Genomic DNA, 12,803 nt, shown 5'->3' with positions numbered 1-12,803 from the left:
AGACTACAGCAAAAACAAAACAAAACAAAACAAAAAAACAAAAAACCACCAAACGCACATTTAAATATAGAGAACAAACGGGTGATTGATTGCCAGAGAGGAGGTGGGTAGGGGATGGGTGAAATAGGTGAAGAGAATTATCTTATTGTGATGAGCTCTGGGAAATGTATAGTATTGTTGAATTTTTATATTGAAAACCTGAAACTAATATAACACTGTTAATCATATTTCAGTTTAAAAAACCAATGAGATGCACTACACATATATTAAAACATCTTAAACTTTTTTAGGAACTGACTATATCAACTATTGGTGAGAATTTGAAAAAACTGGACCTCTCAGTGTGGGCTGCACAGCTGCTGGGAATGTAAAGTGGTGCAGTCACTTTGGAAAACAGTTTAGAAGTTCCTCAAATGGCTAAACATAGAGTAACAATAACCCAGCGTATATCCACATCAAAACTTGTTCATGAATGTACATAGCAATCATATTTGTAATGGTAAAAACTAGGAACAATCCAAGTGTCCATCAAATATGTAAAGTGGAGAACACATTGTGGTACATCCATATCAAGAAATAATACTCAGCAGTAAAAAGGAATGAGCAACTGATATATTTAACAACTTGGATGAAGCTCAAAACAACTGGGGTAAGTGAAAGAAGCCAGACTAAAATAATACCCACTTTTTATATAAAACTCTAGGAAATGCAAACTAATATGTAGTGAAGAAAGAAGAGCAATGGTTGCTTTGGATAGGGAGAGAATTTCTGAGGACAGATATGCTCATTATCTTGAATATGGTGATAACTTCATGATATTCACATACATCAAAACTTATTGTAGGGGTACCTGGGTGGCTCAGTCAAGCATCTGCCTTTGGCTTAGGTCATGATCCCAGGGTCCTGGGATCAAGCCCCCCACGTTGGGCTCCCTGCTCAGCAGAGTCTGCTTCTCCCTCTCCCTCTGCCTGCTGCTTGTGTACTCTTATTCTCTGCCAAATAAATGAATAAAATCTTTTAAAAATTATAGTGTGTACTTTAAATATTGGCTGTTTACTGTATGTCAATTATACTTTGATAAAGCTGTTTAAAAATTAAAAGTAAAAAGAAAAGACATTTAGTAGATTAAAAAAAGAAGAAAAAAAATGAGGCCTTGCCCTCAATAGCCTTCCTGAGCATCTGGGGAAGGGATGATTATAGGTGAAAGTACAGGCTGTGATCCATTTGTGTGGCACGCACTGAGCAGCAAAGAGAGATATCTTTGAGGGCTGGGCACTGGGGAGAGCCTCCTGGAGAAGATAAAACAATCCAGCAGAAAGTCTGGGATTGGGGAGAGCTGTAGGGAATGAAATCCAGAGCATTGTTCTCAAAGAAGAGAAGGGACTTTATGGAGTTAGGCCAGTTCTGAGGGCAGCTCTGCCCTTGGAGTAAAATGTCACTGTTTCTGAGGAAAGAGAGGCTTGAAGGAAGAATGTAGGCAGAAATCCTGCTTCTATTCAAGGAGAGCCAGTTAAGGGAAAAAGGGTTTGCAGATTCCATTTCATAGCCTGATGCACCAAGCCCACCCGTGGGGTGGCACACCAATTCATTCATTCACTCCTACTTGTACCAGATGCTTTGCTGGATGCTGGGGACACTGGGACAACATGGAGGTTGCATCAGTGTAGAGCCTGTTCCTCCAAGTGTAGATCTTGCCCGACTGGGATGGAACCTCAGCATTTCAATGGTAATGCAAATACAGACCCTGAGGCCTCACGTCTGGGTGAGACCTAGGCTTACCCTATCAGAATCTCAGTGCCGGTCCTGAGACTCTGCTCCACATTGCGGAACCTCTTCCGCAGCTGAAGTCGGAGCACATCGGTCTGGTGGCTGTTGCCTCTGCAGGCTACTCGGATTGCAGCAACGATCCCTTGGATTTGAGGCAAAACCAGCAGGCTGCAAAAAAGCAGCCTGGCTTCGCCCCTTCCCAGCCCCGCCCCCCTCCTCCCCTCTGCAGCCCCCTCCCCAGCGCCGCCCTCCCCTCCCAGCCCCCTCTGCAGCCCCCTCCCAGCCTCCTTCCCACCTCCCAGCCCCCTCCCCAGCGCCGCCCTCCCCTCCCAGCCTCCTTCCCACCTCCCAGCCCCCTCCCCAGCGCCCCCCCTCCCCTCCCAGCCCCCTCCGCAGCCCCCTCCCAGCCTCCTTCCCACCTCCCAGCCCCCTCCCCAGCGCCCCCCCTCCCCTCCCAGCCCCCTCCCCACCCCCTCCCAGCCCCCTCCCCAGCGCCCCCCTCACCTCCCAGCCCCCTCCCCACCCCCTCCCAGCCCCCTCCCCAGCGCCCCCCCTCACCTCCCAGCCCCCTCCCAGCCCCCTCCCCAGCGCCCCCCTCCCCTCCCAGCCTCCTCTGCAGCCCCCTCCCAGCCTCCTTCCCACCTCCCAGCCCCCTCCCCAGCGCCCCCCCTCACCTCCCAGCCTCCTCCCCACCCCCTCCCAGCCCCCACCAGCACCCTCTCGGGCTAACGCCCGGGCGCCGCAGGGAGGCCCCGCCCCCCCGCTAGCCCCGCCCCGGTCGTCAGGACGCGGAGGCCCCGCCCCCGGCCGACCCGGGGCCTCCCAGCTCTAACCCTGTACCCTCGCGGGGCTGTCACTCGAGCCACCGCACGTCCCGCGGACTGCAGCCTCGACCCAGGAGGGAGAGCACGACATGGCGGCGGCCAAGGCCGAGAACCTCACTCTGGTGGTGCACGGACCCGGAGACCTGCGCCTGGTAAAACGGGAGGGGGAAAGGGAAGCCTGGCCCGACCCTGCCCCGCTGGCCTCGGAGGGAGCTCGGCCGCGGCCCTGCCGGCTCCAGCTGGCGACGGGCCCTGCACCCCCGGGTCCTGGCCGCCCAGATCTGAGCTGGTACCGTGGCGGGGGAGGGGGCTGCTGGTTGTAAAGCGCTAAGAGGAAGGTTCTTGCCTGCGCCTCCTGGAATCCAGCCCCGTGGCCGGCACGTGGCCAGAGGCCAGGAGGGTTGCAAACTGATCGAAGCCTGCTCCCTGCTTTGCCAGCTGCAGATTCGTAGTCTAGCCTCTTTCGTTGCGCTTTTCAAAGAGATACCAGGAGGCTACCTGATGTAGAACATGCCCTGAACTCTGGGAAGACAGTGCAAGGCAGACAGGAGGGCCAGAGGGACATTTAAAAGCTGTGGAACTCATATTTAATCGGTCTTGCCTTGGCCTGGCAAAACCTCCTTTGCAGGATTATTGTGATCGCAAGAGTACCCAGGACTTACTGGCTGCTCAGCAAATGCTAGTGCCTGCCTCTTGAACTTCCAGCACAGGCCTCTGTCTCCAGGACCCCTGGTGTTCCTGCGCCTGTGCCAGACTTCTGGATCTGGATAGTGTCCATATCTCCAAAGCTTCTTTTCTCCTTACCACCCTTAGTCCACGCTTAGTTCATTTTCCCCGCCATCTTTGATCCGGCTCCTGTTATCTTCAAGAACATTTTGTGTATGTCTCTTTGGCACCATGCCTTTATGTCTGCTCTCTGGCTTAGGTGGCCAAAGTCAGGGAGCTACAGGGTCAGCCCTGTGGTGGTGTCAGGGGTCCCTTGACAAAGTCCATCTCAGATGGGCCTGGGATAGCAGTGGGTGTGTGGGGTGGGTGCCAGCCATCTCAACTGCTCCCTGGCACCTCCTTCCTCCTCAAAGAGAAGATACAGGAAGATCTAGATAGGAGAGATTATCCTAGTTATCTAGATCTAGATAGCAGATTATCCAGATTAGCGATTCTTGATTATATGAGAATCTAGGGTCTCTCTCCCCACAGAATGCAGATAGATGGAGTTTGGCAGCAATTTCAGAGATTTTTGTGGAGTTCCTTTAAGTACCTCCATCAACTCCCTAGAGGTTTGTGGATCCCTGACCATGAGCTCCTTCCCTGAGCCAACTCTCCCATTTCCTTAGTTAAGAAAGTGCCATCCCCAGGGTGACAGGCTTGTTTAGTTAACAGAGCCCAGAGAACTTGGGTTCAGGCTCCCATTCTAGTGCTCTCTCCACTCTGTGGAGCCTCACCCAAGGTCCCAAATTAAAGTGATGCTGCTGGTGCTTATTACTTCCAACACCAGATGGTATTGTAAGGAAGGCAAAGTAATACAGCTCTACGCAGCTTACAGAGTGACCTCCAACTCCATCCTTCATTCCACATTTATTAGATGAGAGGGTGACTGCCATATGCCAAGCACTGGGTGGAGGGCTGGGGTCCCAGAAGAGAAGAGGAAGATGCAGCCCCTACCCTCAAGCTGCTCTAGGGAGACAGACAAGATAAAGTTAACAATCAGACAGTGTGAGGGTTTTGGATGCTGCACTGAGTAAAGACCTGGGGGGGGAGGGGGTGTGTGCTTGACCTAGGAAGGAGGCCTAGAGGAGGTGAATGCTCCTTGACCTGGTTCTTGAAGGATAAGTAGGAGTCATTCAGGCAAATGTAAGAACAAGTGCAAAGATATATGAAGTACAAGATTACGGGTCCTGTTTACTGGCCCTGAAAATAGTGTGGAGTTTGGTGAGGCTGGGGAAGTGGATAGGATCTGCTTCTGTTGCAGAGGGCCTGCTTTCAGTCATGGATCTAATAAGTAGCAGGACTAGAATTGCAACCCCAGGATCTGCTTTGCCTTAACTCCTAAACTCATGCTCTCCTACTGCTCTTCCAGGTGACCTCTATTTTTATCACAGCTCTCTATAGAGCAAAGCCTTGAAGATTGGAGGGAGTGGGAAGCTCACCTTAAAATTGATTTTATGAAAAAAAAAATTTTTTTAAAGATTGATTTTATTGCTTTGCCATAGAATTTTATCAGCTTTGCTCTCTGAATTAGGGAGGAATTGGGGTGGGTGTATCCTAAAGGCTCTAGAAAATATGATGGGCTAGAGAATGTTGCCTGTGGTTGTAGCATTGGTACACTGAAAGGATTCAGGATGGATTCATGAGGGCCTCAGGTCTGTTTGAGAGTAAGAGGTGATGGGATCATTTACTAGACAGAAGAGAATAGATTAAAATGATGAGATCAAGTCTGAGTTTAAGATGTCTCTGGAACACGACATCGAGGTGTCTTTGAGAAATTATCTTGGTTCTAAGGATCTGGGATATAGCAACTGGAGCTGTAAATTCAGGAGTCATCTGCTTCTTTACTGAGCAGTTTTGCACTCCCACCCCATGAGGCATTTGGGAATGTGTAAGGGGGCACGGGTTGTCACAACAGCTGAGGGGCAGACTTCATTAGGTTTACAGCACTGTCCTGCTCAACAAAGTATTGTCCTTCCCAAAGTTTCACCGTAGTGGGAATTTGTAGAAGGATAAGCCTGCCTAGGCTGAGTGGGACGTGTAGACTGAGAAGGCAGCAAGTGGAGGACATTACCTTGGAGAGAGCCCCGCACTCAGGGGAAGGGGCAGAAAGCTGTCAGAAGAGTGACCAGGGATGACTAGGCTGCCTCAGAGATAACCTCAGCACAGACCCTCCTGGCCCCTCACCACTCCCTACAGAGAAGGACCCTCAGCACCTCGACAGAGAGCCCCCTGATTTCCATAGAGTATCTCTGTCCTTCCACCCCTTCTGTAAGGCAAATAGGTAAGTGGTTTGGGATTGGGGGTGGGTGGTACTACTAGGGAACCTGGAAGCAACCCAAAAAGCTTTCCAAAGGAACACCAGTTCTCCTTTCTGTGGGAGAACCAGAATGAAACTCAAGATTTCCTGGACATAGATAGCCGGCTGTGGCCATTTTGGCCAACCAGGGTCAGGATCCACTGATAGAAATGGTTGTGCCTCAGGAACTCATGGGAAGGGAGTTATCTGGTGAAAGGCCCATTTCTAAAATCTGAAGCAGGATTTGGAAGGGTTCTGAAGCAGGAAGCCAAGGGTTCAACCCTTTCTAGTGCTGCTATCCCACTTCAGGTAAGCCCAGGGACCAGCCAGCATCCATGGCAGTGGTTTGTGGCAGAAATTTGACCTGAACCTCTTCAAACTCCTGGCATCTTCCACCTGCCAAGGAAGGAAACTTAAGACCTCGCTTCTTTCTGCCTTACGGAGAAGGCAGGATTCCCTCTTCTTCCTTGATTGCTGGGGCTGCAGGGAAGGAAAAATTAAATTCCTTGCCTACTATGTAGCTAGTGATCTCCTCGCCACAGCAAGGGAAGAGCCCTGGCAGCTCCAGTGCTCCCTGGCCTGGGGATTCAGGTCTGCATGGTGTCTTCACTCTGGGCATTTCTAAGTTGAGTGATAAATCAGAGAGAGTATGTGTGTGCACACACAAACGCACAGAGACACACTGACTGGTGGTTTATTTTTTATAATGAGGAAAACAAAAATTTGAGGGGGGAAACAGAGCTTTTACTTTTCCCTCCCTATTTTAAATAGGGAAAGGAGCAAGGGGCAAGGCAGCCAAACTGATGCGTAAAGAGGCAAACTGCTTGTCAGCAAAAAGTGTCAGCTCAAAGTGCAGCTGGCTGAAGTTCTCTTTAAATGGAAACAGTAATAAAGTCACGAGCCAGGTTGAGGCCCAGAGTGCAGTTTAGTGCCAGCTCTGCTGTTTATAGTTTTGTGAGTCGCCGGATTATTTTCTGCTTCAATTTCCCATCTGTGTGATGGGGATGACAGTAATTCTCACCTCTGGGTTGTGTGAAGACTAGATGGTATCAAGGAACAAGAATTTCATGTCCTGTCAAAGGTTCTAACTGGACCAAGAATCAAATTGACATGAGACAGATTAGCAGGAGAAAATCAAATTTAATAGGTAATATGTACAAAGAATCCACAAATACATGGAAATGGCCAAAGACGGCAAAATGAGGTATATATGGGATTCTGAATTGAGGAGAAAAGGGCTGGGGGTTGGGACTTCAAAGGGAATGAATGCAATTCACAGGAAGATCAAAGAGTAAATATTTGGTATATTTGGTAAACAAATGTTTGCCCTGACGAATAACTAGATTACTCAGATAAAATTTATCTGTGGTCAAGCCCCTCTAATTTCCATTATTCTTTGTTGTTAAGGGAGGGGTAAAAGTGTCTCCTGAATCCGCAGGACCTTGATTGCCTTCGGATTAAAATAATCAGGGCAGACTGCCCTTGGCCCTTACAATGGGATGGTGCCTGTAACAGGCCTAGCACAGCTCATGACATGTGCTAAGGCTAGGGCCTATGGAGAATCAGACATTTACACCATCTCAGTTTAGGGGTGCCTGGCTGGCTGGCTCATTGGGAAGAAGACAGGACTCATGATCTTGGGACCCTGAGTTAAAAGCCCCCCATTGGGTGTATAGATTACTTAAAAAGACCTTAAAAATAGTAATAAAAAAATCTTAGCATAAAAAGAGAAAAATCAAGACCTTCAAATACATGGGCATTTTTGTGTGTGTGTGTTATGTGGGCAATCTTTAAAAAATTTATTTATTGGAGAGAAAGCACACACTTGAGCAGGGTGAGGGGCAGAGAGAGAGAGAAGCAGACTATCCCCTGAGCATGTAGCTCTATACAGGGCTTGATCCTTACTGATGTAGTTTTGGAATTTAGGTGAGGTTGGGAGCCCATGGCCAAGAAAGAATTCTCAGACATCTTTGGTGTAAAAAGGGTGATCTTATTAAAGCATGAGACAGGACCTGTGGGCAGAAAGAGCTGCTGCACTGAGGAATGGCTGATTATATATGCTTGAGAGTTAGGGGTAAGGAAAAAGGGAGGTGTCCAGAAGGACTTTGATATTGCTAAAGAAGACTTTCTGGGTAGAGGAGGCCTTGTTATTGTTAAGCCAAGGTTGTTCCCTCCCACACACACACCCCAGCAAAGCATTAACATTAAGATAGTTGAAAAAAATAACATTAAGATAGTTGTAAGTTTCCTGGAGGAATGTCACAGGAGGGGGGGGGTAGGTTATGGGGTGTCACCTTGTGCTTTGTCCTCAGCTTCTGCTCCCTCATCACCATGACCCTGAGATCACAACTTGAGCCGAAATACGGAGTCAGATGCTTAACCAACTGAACCACCCAGGTACCCCTCTGTGGACAATTCATAACCAAATTATAATAAATGTAGGCCTGGGCAATAATCTTGTATTTATCTGTATTTGCCAGTTTAATTACTTTGTGCCTCTTAGTTCAGTCTTGAGAAATCCAGAAGTTCCTTTTGATTGGGAAATGAATTCTCTGTTGAGTTCATGAAGTTGGGATATAAAAGTCAAATGAGTTTTTCTGCACAGAAGCTGCTTGGCAGAGGAGGGCTGAGGGGAGACTTTGTGTTGGTGTTTTTTTTTTGTTTGTTTGTTTGTTTTTGTTTTTTTTGCTCTAGGTTTCACTTGAAAGGTAGGGGGGAACAAAGAGAATTAATGTGGTGAGTGCCTACCAAATTTGGGCATGTGCCATGTCCTTTAATTAGTGCTTCACACACTATGCTGGGTGAAACAAATGGCAATTTTATTTATTTTCAACCACAAGCCGGTATGTTTGTGTTGCTGCGTTTTGGTGTTGCAGCAATGTCAACATGCTTTAGATATTGCTAAATGCTCCTAATCTGTTTTTTTCTGTACATATTGCATCATACATCAGTAGTAGTCCATCGACCACATTGAGTGCATTTCATCTGCCAGTACTCCTGCAAGCTCTGCCAGATTTCAGGCACCAGCATGTGGCCAGGGAGAAGAAAGGAGCAACCCAGCCCCCACTTCCCGGAGGCGGACCACTGGGTTCCAGATGGGATATAGTCAGATTTTTGTTTTATGATGTAGGGGAGGAAAAATAATTTTCTCCCTGTGCTTCTAGGTTCTTGGCTGAGATCCCTTGTAATAAGCAGATTAACAAGAGTATACAAGTTTAATAATGTGTACCTCCTGTATATATGGGAGGTAATGATGAAAATAGTAATTTCAGGGCACTGGGGTGGCTCAGTGGTTTGAGTGGCTGCCTTTGGATCAGGTTATGATCCCAAGGTCCTGGGATGGAGTCCTGCATCAGGCTTCCTGCATGGAGCCTGCTTCTCCTTCTGCCTGTGTCTCTGCCTCTCTGTCTGTGTCTCTCATGAATAAATAAATAAAATCTTTAAAAAAGAAAAAACAGTAATTTCATGAGATGGCCAAAGCTACCACCTTAAATTCCATTTCCACCTAAAAACAAAAGATCTTGGAATGGGGGAAGCCAGTTAGGGAGGTTTTCGGGAAAAGCACAGAAAATAAAAGGTTGTTGCTCAAATTTAAATCTGTGCCTTCTCTCCTGGTAAGAGATATTGGATCAATCTCTTTTTTCCTGATAGGGAGAGGGAGACACCCTTACAAAAGATTTTCCTTGTAAATGTAAATATCTCTTTCATAAAGTAAGTTCTCAGTTTTCAGAGCTTTTCCTAAATCTGCTGTTTGTTAAAAATGATCTGCCTAAAATAATTCTTTTGCCAAAGAGATATATTTGGGGATGGCAAATTCTGCTCCCCCTAAGGAAAGACCAAGTTAAAGGGAAAATAGGCATTTTAGAATGATGGGTTGATGGGACTCCTGGGTGGCGCAGTGGTTGGGGGCCTGCCTTTGTTTGGCTCAGGTCCTGATCCCAGGATGGAGGATCAAATCCCACATCAGGCTCCCTGTGAGGAGCCTGCTACTCCCTCTGCCTTTGTCTCTGCCTCTCTCTCTCAGTCTGTGCCTCTCATGAATAAATAAATCTTAAAAAAAAAAAAAAAAGGGATGATGAGTTGATGTTAAATTTTAAAGAGCAGAGAAAATGTGTCAGCATCAAGCTTAAACATTAATCAGGCCCCACGAAGATATTTCTTGAGTTTTTGCCCTTTGAGGAGACGTGTTATACCCTAGGTCAAAAAAATTGCTTTGAATCTTTAATAGTTTTTAAAGTAAAATAGTTCTGTGTAATGTAACACATTAAAGATATCCCCTCCTTGCATATGTACTTTACTGTTAAGATTTTGGGGTAAGGATGAGGGGATTATTTAATGAGGAGGCATCAACACTGGCAACTCAAGTGGTCCTGAGCATCAAGTCTCTTTCCCAGGTTACTTTTGCCATAGCTGCTAGACCCAGCTAGCTGCATCTCTACCACCAAATTAAAGGGCCCTGATAGGTTTTAAGTAGCAGCTGGATTAAACGCAGAGATTACACCAGAATGAAGAAGTGCAGGCTACTTAACCCTTTAACACCTGAACTAGATTTATCAGTCAGAGACACTGACAATACAATATAAAGCTCCTTCTGAAAAAGAGAAAATCAGGTAGTAGCAAATAGCTCAAAGAAATACCTCTTCCTTTATCTTAATTATATTTCAGTAATAAAACAAGACCCGAACCAGATGAACAACAGGAAATCAAATCCAGTTATTTCTGCCAACTGCTACGCAAGGACAGTGCCTTTGTCTGCAGGAGGCCTAGAGCCACAAAGCTTAATTTTTTCCACTAAAAGCAGGAACAGTTAACAATGCCACAAATAGGATCTTAACGTTTTATGTAATAAGTCCTAGTACTACTAAGAAATGTAGTGAAATACCCCTATTCTGAAGGGAATAACTAAGAGTATGGGGGAAATTGCTCTTTTATTTATGTATTTATTTTAAAGATTTTACTTATTTATTTGAGAGACAGCTGGAGCAGGGTGGAGAGTTAGAAGCAGACTCCCCACTGAGCAGGGGGCCCCATGAGGTTCCATCGCAGGACCAGGACTCTGGGATCGTGACCTGAGCTGAAGGCAGACGCTTAACTGACTGTGCCACCCAGGTGCCCCGAAATTTCTCTTTTAAAATTGCATGACAGAAATTAAGGAAGAGGAGAAATATGTACTCTCCTACCATAATGACATCCACTTGATAAGTCTTCTGGTGTGGCTGTTAAAGCTGGCAGTTTTCTCAAAATCAGATTTACAATGAGGAAGGAATAGGTCCAGATTTTATGAAGTGATGTTTAGCTAAATCATTTTTTAAAATGTAAATGTTTCACTTACTAGACCTGAACACAGCATTTAACCAATGTTAGTAACACACTAGTGCATCGAGCAAAGCTGAGAGACTTCATATTTTTCCTTAAAGACCATCTGATAGGTATAATTATATAGTTTTATTTGTACATTTTTAATTAGGAAATTAATTTTTTAAAAATTTACTGATTGGGCAGCCCCAGTGGCCCAGTGGTTTAGCGCTGCCTTTGGCCCAGGGTGTGATCTTGGAGACCCTGGATCAAGTCCCACGTCGGGCTCCCTGCATGGAGCCTGCTTCTCCCTCTGCCTGTGTCTCTGCCTCTCTCTCTGTGTCTGTCATGAATAAATAAATAAAATCTTTTAAAAAAATAAAAAAAAATGTACTGATTTATCCCAGTTGAGAATTAAATAGTCCTTTAACCATCCTGTATGGATCCAGCTCTACAAGCTGGGGAGGCTCAATGGAGAGGATTGGCCACCTTCCCAGTCCTGTGAGGACAAGGAAAGCTTTTTAGAGGAGGTGATTGATTCACTGTGTGCTTGTTTCTCACTTGTTCACAGGCCTCTATCCCTGACCTATGCTGAGTGCCAGTCCCAGGAGTACAGCCACCTGTGGGACAGCCCCACCTGGATGTCCCCAGACACTGCAATTCCAACACATCCAAACCTATATTTCCCTGAGTTCCCAGGAGAATTAGCAAGTCACCCCCCCACCCCATCTCCTCCCCTTCACTTCCCACCTCCTGAAGAAGGATCAGCCCCTGGGGAAGTGGTCCCCGGGAGGTGAGTGAGCAGCGGTGTGCTAGGAGTTGCTGGAGGCTTGCAGAGAGCACTGGCTGCACCATGGAGGGGTTAGGACTTTACAGGGCCATGGGGCGCTGGAAATGGATTTGTGTTTTAGAAAGACTGTTAGCAGAAGGTGGGGGGTTGGAACCCTGAGAGCTCAGGCTGGAGAGCAGTTCAGTGGGCTTTGGAGGGAGTATTTGACCCTTCTACTTTGACCCCAACTTGGCCAGGGCTAATGCAGCTACAACAGAGCCTTTTTTGACAAAATGGCCCATCAGGAAACCTTTGGATTTTCCTCGCTTGTTTGAAACATGCTCCAGGGAGGAGGAAAACTGAGGAAGGAAAGCAAAATAAGGTCTCTTGCTCTGTTCTTACATATAGAGGGCAGCCAGCTGTCATCAGGAGGCCTGATGGGGGAGTAGGCCGTGGTGGGCTTGGGGGACCTGGGGTAAGGCTGCTCCCAAAACCCTCACTCTAAGGCATGAAGCTTGGCTTTACACACTTGCCCACAACCAGTAGAGTTGGGCTTAAAACGGCAAAATCCCATTTCCCTTTCTCCCAAATCCCAGCCTTGTAAGGAGCAGGCCAGTTTTCTTAATATTGATATGACAACAAGGGAAATAACTTGTCCAAAAACAATTTTTAAAAGTACCCTTTTCAGGAGGCACTTGCATGGCTTAGTGGTTGAGCATCTGCCTTCAGCTCAGGGCGTGATTCTGGAATCCTGGGATCAAGTCCCACATCGGGCTCCCTGCACAGAGCCTGATTCTCCCTCTGCCTGTGTTGTGTCTCTGCCTCTCTGTGTCTCTCATGAATAAACAAAATCTTTAAAAAATAAAAAATACCTTTTTCAAAAGAAGGACAAGGCTGTCCAGAGCAGGTTCTACCACACTGTGAGTTAATGATAAGAAATAGAACTTTGCTTCGATTTCTTTTGTAATAAGAGCTCAGTTATTTACTATGAGTTGGGCACTGTATCTTATGGTTATCCTCATTATACAGAGGAGGCAATTGAAGGAGCAAGGAGCTTATGTAACTACCCCCCCGCCCCTCCCCCCCAGGTCTTGCAATGGGTGGAGGGGAGCCTGGGTTTGCACACAGGCAGTTGCAAACTGAG

At 46.9% G+C, this 12,803-nt stretch overlaps 1 protein-coding gene across 3 annotated transcripts in view; it reads left to right on the top strand.

Annotated features, from left to right (window-relative positions):
• The first annotated feature begins 2,575 nt into the window (after positions 1–2,575).
• Positions 2,576–12,803, top strand: part of SORD (sorbitol dehydrogenase) — a 34,036-nt gene continuing 23,808 nt past the window's right edge. Inside the window, exons 1-2 of one of the 3 annotated variants that reach the window (XM_041741790.1) lie at positions 2,596–2,743; positions 11,462–11,683. Coding sequence is in view for 1 of the 3 variants with exons in the window: in XM_041741781.1 (XP_041597715.1) it covers positions 2,681–2,743 (63 nt within the window). In the remaining 2 variants the exon portion in view is untranslated. Of the gene's footprint in view, positions 2,744–7,418; positions 7,993–11,461; positions 11,684–12,803 lie in introns of those variants that run through there. The other 2 variants (XM_041741781.1, XM_041741798.1) reach the window with 2 other exon arrangements.

The sequence above is a fragment of the Vulpes lagopus genome, chromosome 2 (genome assembly GCF_018345385.1).
Source record: "Vulpes lagopus strain Blue_001 chromosome 2, ASM1834538v1, whole genome shotgun sequence".
NCBI lineage: Eukaryota > Metazoa > Chordata > Mammalia > Carnivora > Canidae > Vulpes > Vulpes lagopus.
The sequence above is the reverse complement of the archived record's forward strand: the minus strand, read 5'-3'. Positions and strand labels throughout refer to the sequence as shown.